Source organism: Takifugu flavidus, chromosome 14 (assembly GCF_003711565.1).
Source record: "Takifugu flavidus isolate HTHZ2018 chromosome 14, ASM371156v2, whole genome shotgun sequence".
In the NCBI taxonomy this organism is placed as follows: Eukaryota; Metazoa; Chordata; class Actinopteri; order Tetraodontiformes; family Tetraodontidae; genus Takifugu; species Takifugu flavidus.
The window spans coordinates 6,125,077-6,132,576 of NC_079533.1; the positions used below are offsets into that span (position 1 = coordinate 6,125,077).

The following is a 7,500-nucleotide window of genomic DNA, read 5'->3' on the forward strand; positions in this document are numbered from 1 at the left end:
CACGTCTCCTCTCCACTCTCGTGCACAAACACCTCCTCCGTGCATGAATATTGGCACATAATGTTCAGCTTGTTCCTGTGGATAATCTGAAGCAGATCGATGGCCCAAGGCTCCTCGTATTTGATCCCAAACCTCTTGTTTTCGCCACTGGTACAAGAACAGTGCGTCGTTACGTATCAACATGTGTTTCTCTTCTGCTGAAACATCACTGACAGATTTTCACTCTGCTTGGCCACAGGGCAGGAAGGCTGAGCGGCTGCTCTTCAGCATCCAGCAGCTCTGGAATTAGATGGAAAATGGACCTTTTATTCCGAATTTATGACCAGAGTCAGAGCCAGACTTTTCCTAAAAGTCTTCATTTCCAGCGCTTGTTTAAGAAACGTTGCTGCTTGATAGTTTGTTTCAGTTTGAACGTGCCTGGTTTTGTTGCATCCATCTTATGTTTTTAAGTTCTTTAATACGTAATGAAAGTAATCAGTCAAAGGTCCCTGATCGGCTGCAACTTTGAGACAAACAGGGAAGAAACTCCGAACATTAGTGAGCAGAGCACCAAGTAGATGGAACTAAGATGGAAGGCTCACTTCCTGCTCAGCTGCTGTTTGTTCGGCTCCTTTTATAAGGTCAAACACCTAATAATTCCGGTTTGTCTTTGTCCAGCTCACATTGATAATTCCCGTTTGTCCAGCTCACATTGATAATTCCAGGTTGTCTTTGTCAGCTCACATTGATAATTCTGGTTTGTCTTTGTCCAGCTCACATTGATAATTCCGGTTTGTCTTTGTCCAGCTCACATTGATAATTCCGGTTTGTCTTTGTCCAGCTCACATTGATAATTCTGGTTTGTCTTTGTCCAGCTCACATTGATAATTCCGGTTGTCTTTGTCCAGCTCACATTGATAATTCTGGTTTGTCTTTGTCCAGCTCACATTGATAATTCCGGTTTGTCTTTGTCCAGCTCATATTGATAATTCTGGTTTGTCTTTGTCCAGCTCACATTGATAATTCCCGTTTGTCTTTGTCCAGCTCACATTGATAATTCCGGTTGTCTTTGTCCAGCTCACATTGATAATTCCGGTTGTCTTTGTCCAGCTCACATTGATAATTCCGGTTGTCTTTGTCCAGCTCACATTGATAATTCTGGTTTGTCTTTGTCCAGCTCACATTGATAATTCCGGTTGTCTTTGTCCAGCTCACATTGATAATTCCGGTTGTCTTTGTCCAGCTCACATTGATAATTCCGGTTGTCTTTGTCCAGCTCGTGTCCCTGTTGTCCTTCATCTGGACGACATTAACAGGCAGCTGTCTGAATGCGTTTGGAGGACCTTTTATTCTCTTTAGGCTACATTTACACATGCATGCACAATACGTTTGAAACTGCGGGGAGACAAATGGGGGCATGGGACGAGGAATAATGACTGTACAGAAGAGGGGTGTGTGTGTGTGGGGGGGGGGGGGGTGTTTTAAAATGAGACAGTATCCTTTAGGTGTGACTGGTATTGGAACAAACTGAGCAGGTCACCCAGAGCACAACCACTGGCGACATGTTTAAACATCTCATGAAATGACACCTATAGACACCAACAAACATAATATGTCCAACCTGGGAATTACCCATGAGGTGCCAACCCATTTAAAATCTTAGAAGCAGGAAACTGTTTCCTGCCGTTACCAACCCAACCTGAACAGAGGGTTTGTGGCCTGTGCAGGATGTGCAGGGTGTGAAAGGGACGTGATGTGTTGAAGGGACGGAGCGAGTCTGTGATATTCACACATGAGAGAGCCATATAATAACGGGCCTGGGACGCTCCCGCAGCTGCATGTGGATGTGAAACCGAATCCAGCGACCATATTAGTGCCGTCTTACTTCCTGTAAGGTTGAAACATTGGATCATCATAATAGTTCAACATTTTATTCATTATTTATTATTATTTCCTGGTACATTAAACAGTGTTTCTGCCAAAATCACCAACGTCATCTGTTCAGCACTGGTGCTGCTCCAGTGGTTACCATGGTAACTGATGTCACAGTGACTTGAGGCAAAAGGGGATCTGGCCTGGATGAGGAAGGAGAAGACTAGAAAAATAAGACAAACAGATAGAAAGAGTGGAGCCTCGTGCACCGCCATGATACCTGTGATGATCTGTTCTAATTAATACTAGCAGATTTTGAAACTTCCTCGCAGCCTCACGTGAGTCCGTCAACAAAACAGAAACCTTTCTCTTACTGGATCCTGATCCTTCAAGACTGGGAGCCTCCGGGCCCTTTCCTGGCCCCATTCTGGTCACCATTGTATTGCAGCATCCTGGCAGGTCTATTAAGCATGTGGGGGTACTGTCCCCCCTAAAGGCTGACAGTGGCTGACTGGTCAGGGAAGCAAAGTGCATGTGGTGTGCAGTGTGTCACAGTTCGTCCCGGGGAAGATCGTCCTTCAGCCAGTGTTTGTAGACCGCCAGAGGATCGACATTCCAGTGCTTGTGGAATGAGATGGCCTGCTGTGAGGAGATTAGTTTTCCAGAGTAGTCATCAGGTCGGGCCTAAAATATCCAACACAGGATAGGGTTAGGGTTAGGGTTAGGGTTAGGGTTAGGGTTAGTGGGTTGGGTTAGGGTTAGTGGGTATGGTTTGGTTAGGGTTAGGGTTAGAGTTAGGGTTAGGGTTAGGGTTAGGGTTAGAGTTAGGGTTAGGGTTAGTGGGTTAGGGTAAGGGTTAGTGGGTTAGGGTTAGGGTTAGGGTTAGGTTAGGGTTAGCGTTAGGGTTAGGGTTAGGGTTAGGGTTAGAGTTAGGGTTAGGGTTGTGGGTTCGGGTTCGGGTTCGGGTTAGGGTTAGAGTTCGGGTTCGGGTTCTGGTCGTTAGGGTTTGTGGGTTATGTTATGTATCGGGTTCGGGTTCGGGTTCTTGGGTTCGGGTTTCGGTATTCGTTCGGGTTCCGTTTAGGTTTTGGGTTCGGGTAGGGTTCGGGTTCGGGTTCGGGTTCGGGTTCTGGTTCGGTTCGGGTTGGGTTCGGGTTCGTGGGTTCGGGTGGGTTCGTTTCGGGTTCGTTCGGGTTCGGGTTCGGGTTCGGGTTTCGTGGGTTCGGGTTCGGGTTCCGGGTTCGGGTTCGGGGTTTCGGGTTCGGTTCGGTTCGGGTTCGCGTTCGGGTTGGGTTCGGGTTCGCCGTTCGGTGTTCGGGTTCGGGTCGGTGTTTTCGTTCGGGTTCGGGTCGGGTTCGGTTCGGGTTCGTGGGTTCGGGTTCGGGTCGGGTTAGAGTTCGGGTTGGGTTGGTTCGAGGGTTAGGGTTCGTGTTCGGGTTCGGTTAGGGTTAGGGGTTAGGGTTAGGTTTTCTCTGTGATTCCTGCTGAGGAATGACACCCACACTAGTTCACTTCTGGAACTCACAGCATATTTAACTACAGCAACATTAAGCTTCATCTGATACTGAAGGAAACGATGTCTGACTCCCACCAACAGTTGCAGAGCCTCTCCCTCCATGATCTGTTCCAGTGGGGGGGAAACAGCAGACAGGCCGGGCGGAAAGGACCTTTATGAGTGGGGAGGGAGAATTCCACTCACACTCTCCAATCTAAAACTGTGACCGTTTTAGCTTCCTGCTCCTCTCTAACCCTCTAACCCTGACCCTAACCCTGACCCTCTAATCCTCTAACCCTGACCCTCTCTAACCCTAACCCTGACCCTAACCCTAACCCTAACCCTGACCCTCTACCCTGACCCTCTAACCCTAACCCTGACCCTAACCCTGACCCTCTAATCCTCTAACCCTGACCCTCTCTAACCCTAACCCTGACCCTAACACTAACCCTGACCCTAACCCTCTAACCCTGACCCTCTAACCCTGACCCTCTAACCCTGACCCTAACCCTGACCCTCTAACCCTAACCCTCTAACCCTGACCCTCTAACCCTGACCCTCTAACCCTGACCCTAACCTAACCCTAACCCTGACCCTAACCCTAACCCTAACCCTACACATTTTCATTTTTATTAAAGAACTGCCACAAAATCATGTCGCAAAGTGTCTCATAGACAGCTAATTAAAGATTTTCGAAACACTAACATGCTCTTAGACACATTCTGAAGTGATGAGACCTCATATATAATGTATATAATATAGGTGTGTGTCGCTCCCCACCTGGTGGAAAAGAGGGCTGTGTGTGATGGGAACGCCCAGGGAAGTGAAGCATCGGCCAATCACCATGTCATCTGGGGCGTCATCACTGTGGCAGCTGCAGCCACTGGACATGAGCCTGGACACCGCCACCCTACTGAGGACCATTCTGGGGTGGAACACAGAGAGAGGAGTGTTACCTAACCCTAACCCTCTAACCCTAACCCTAACCCTAACCCTCTAACCCTAACCCTCTAACCCTAACCCTAACCCTAACCCTCTAACCCTAACCCTCTACCCTAACCCTAACCCTCTAACCCTAACCCACCCTAACCCTCTAACCCTAACCCCCTAACCCTAACCCTCTAACCCTAACCCCCTAACCCTAACCCTCTAACCCTCTAACCCTAACCCTCTCTAACCCTAACCCTCGAACCCTAACCCTCCTAACCTCTAACCCTCTAACCCTAACCCCCTAACCCTCTAACCCTAACCCTAACCCTCTAACCCTAACCCCTAACCCTAACCCTCTCTAACCCTAACCCCTAACCCTAACCCTCTAACCCTAACCCTACCCTAACCCTCTAACCCTAACCCCCTAACCCTCTAACCCTAATCCCCTAACCCTAACCCCCTAACCCTCTAACCCTAACCCTAACCCTCTAACCCTAACCCCCTAACCCTAACCCTCTAACCCTAACCCCCTAACCCCCTAACCCTCTAACCCTAACCCTCTCTAACCCAACCTCTCAACCCTAACCCTCTCTAACCCTCTAACCCTCTAACCCTAACCCCCAACCCTCTAACCCTAACCCTAACCCTCTAACCCTAACCCCCTAACCCTAACCCTCTCTAACCCTAACCCTCTAACCCTAACCCTCTCTACCCTAACCCTCTAACCCTCTCTAACCCTAACCCTCTAACCCTAACCCTCTCTAACCCTAACCCTCTAACCCTCTAACCCTAACCCTCTAACCCTAACCCTCTCTAACCCTAACCCTCTAACCCTCTCTAACCCTAACCCTCTAACCCTACCCTCTCTAACCCTAACCCTCTAACCCTCTAACCCTAACCCTCTAACCCTAACCCTCTAACCCTACCCTCTCTAAAACCAACCCTCTAACCCTCTCTAACCCTAACCCCTCTAACCCTAACCCTCTCTAACCCTAACCCTCTAACCCTAACCCTCTAACCCTCTCTAACCCTAACCCTCCCTAACCCTCTAACCTTAATCCTCTCTAACCCTAACCTAACCCTTACCCTCTCTAACCCTCTCTAACCCTAACCTAACCCTCTCTAACCTCCTCTAACCCTAACCCTCTCTAACCCTCTCTAACCCTAACCCTCGAACCCTAACCCCCTCTAACCCTCTCTAAAAAAACCCTAACCCCTCTAACCCTAACCCTCTCTAACCCTAACCCTCTCTAACCCTAACCCTCTAACCCTAACCCTCTCCTAACCCTCTCTAACCCTAACCCCTAACCCTCTCTAACCCTAACCCTCTAACCCTAACCCTAACCCTCTCTACCCCCTCTCTAACCCTAACCCTCTAACCCTAACCCTCTCTAACCCTAACCCTCTAACCCTAACCCTCTCTAACCCTCTCTACCTAACCCTAACCCTCAAACCCTAACCCTCTCTAACCCTCTCTAACCCTAACCTCTAACCCTAACCCTAACCCTCTCTAACCCTAACCTCTCTCTAACCCTAACCCTCTAACCCTAACCCTCTAACCCTAACCCTCTCTAACCCTAACCCTCTAACCCTCTCTAACCCTAACCCTCTAACCCTAACCCTCTCTAACCCTCTCTAACCCTAACCCTCTAACCCTAACCCTCTAACCCTAACCCTAACCCTCTCTAACCCTAACCCTCTAACCCTCTCTAACCCTAACCCTCTAACCCTAACCCTCTACCCTAACCCTCTAACCCTCTCTAACCCTAACCCTCTAACCCTCTCTAACCCTAACCCTCTAACCAACCCTCTCTAACCCTCTCTAACCCTAACCCTCTAACCCTAACCCTAACCCTAACCCTAACCCTCTCTAACCCTAACCCTCTAACCCTCTCTAACCCTACCCCTAACCCTAACCCTCTAACCCTAACCCTCTAACCCTCTCTAACCCTAACCCTCTAACCCTAACCCTCTAACCCTCTCTAACCCTCTCTAACCCTAACCCTCTCTACCCTCTCTAACCCTCTAACATGTTGTTGTAGAACACAAGGAGCCAAAAGGAGAGGGATGATAAACGATGATATGTGAAGAGGTAAATGAAATTGGAAATCCATAAAAATTACTCCAATTTGTTCTAGTTTTGAAACAGAGAAAAATAATCCAACTTTGAGCTGTAAAATACTCCATGTTTTGGGGGATGGCCACAGGGAAAATGTACAAAAATAAACATGCACACATCCAGCCTTACCCCCCTCCTCCCGTTGTGTAGCTATAACCCTTGTGCAGTAGGCCGTAGCCGTATCGCTCCCCTAAACTCACAGCTTCCCTGGAGTCATAGCAGCGCAGCAGCATCCTCAACCTGGACAGACTGCACCGAAACACAGAGCAGCATCCATGCCTCAGCACCATCAGCAGCTCATTATAGGACCAGGAAGAGAGGACCCAGAGAGCAGGCAGACAGACAGGCAGGCAGACAGGCAGGCAGGGAGGCAGGCAGACAGAGAGGCAGGCAGGCAGACAGACAGGCAGGCAGGCAGGCAGGCAGGCAGGCAGGCAGGCAGGAGGGAGGCAGGCAGGCAGGCAGGGAGGGAGGCAGACAGACAGGCAGGGACGCAGGCAGGCAGGCAGGCAGGGAGGCAGGCAGGCAGGCAGGCAGGCAGACAGGCAGGGAGGGAGGGAGGCAGACAGGCAGGCAGGCAGACAGGGAGGCAGGCAGGCAGACAGGCAGACAGGGAGGCAGGGAGGCAGACAGGCAGGCAGGCAGGCAGACAGGCAGGCAGGCAGGGAGGGAGGGAGGCAGACAGGCAGGCAGGCAGACAGGGAGGCAGGCAGGCAGGCAGGCAGACAGGCAGGCAGGCAGGCAGGGAGGGAGGCAGACAGACAGGCAGGCAGGGAGGGAGGCAGGCAGACAGGCAGGCAGACAGGCAGGCAGGCAGGGAGGGAGGGAGGCAGGGAGGCAGGCAGACAGACAGGGAGGCAGGCAGGCAGGCAGACAGGCAGGCAGGCAGGCAGGCAGCAGGCAGGCAGGCAGGCAGACAGGCAGACAGGCAGGCAGGCAGGGAGGCAGGCAGGCAGGGAGGCTGGCAGGCAGGCAGGCAGGAGGCAGGCAGGCAGACAGGCAGGGAGGCTGGCAGGCAGACAGACAGGCAGACAGGCAGGCAGGCAGGCAGGCAGACAGGCAGACAGGCAGGCAGGCAGGGAGGGAGGGAGGCAGACAGGCAGGG

At 51.1% G+C, this 7,500-nt stretch overlaps 1 protein-coding gene and 1 long non-coding RNA gene across 8 annotated transcripts in view; one reads left to right on the top strand and one right to left on the bottom strand.

Annotated features, from left to right (window-relative positions):
- LOC130537969 (uncharacterized) overlaps positions 1-7,500 on the top strand; it is a 157,466-nt gene that overhangs the window by 115,858 nt on the left and 34,108 nt on the right. The window lies entirely within an intron of this gene.
- The window catches only part of b3glctb (beta 3-glucosyltransferase b), a 16,280-nt gene continuing 10,674 nt past the window's right edge, over positions 1,895-7,500 (bottom strand). For 4 of the 7 annotated variants that reach the window (XM_057055122.1, XM_057055118.1, XM_057055121.1 and 1 more), the window contains 3 exons: positions 6,525-6,644; positions 4,127-4,271; positions 1,895-2,535 (listed from right to left, as the gene is read on the bottom strand). In XM_057055122.1, the coding sequence (XP_056911102.1) occupies positions 2,401-2,535; positions 4,127-4,271; positions 6,525-6,644 (400 nt within the window). In that variant the 3' untranslated portion in view covers positions 1,895-2,400. Of the gene's footprint in view, positions 2,536-3,332; positions 3,519-4,126; positions 4,272-5,748; positions 5,765-6,306; positions 6,645-7,500 lie in introns of those variants that run through there. The other 3 variants (XM_057055120.1, XM_057055124.1, XR_008953728.1) reach the window with 3 other exon arrangements.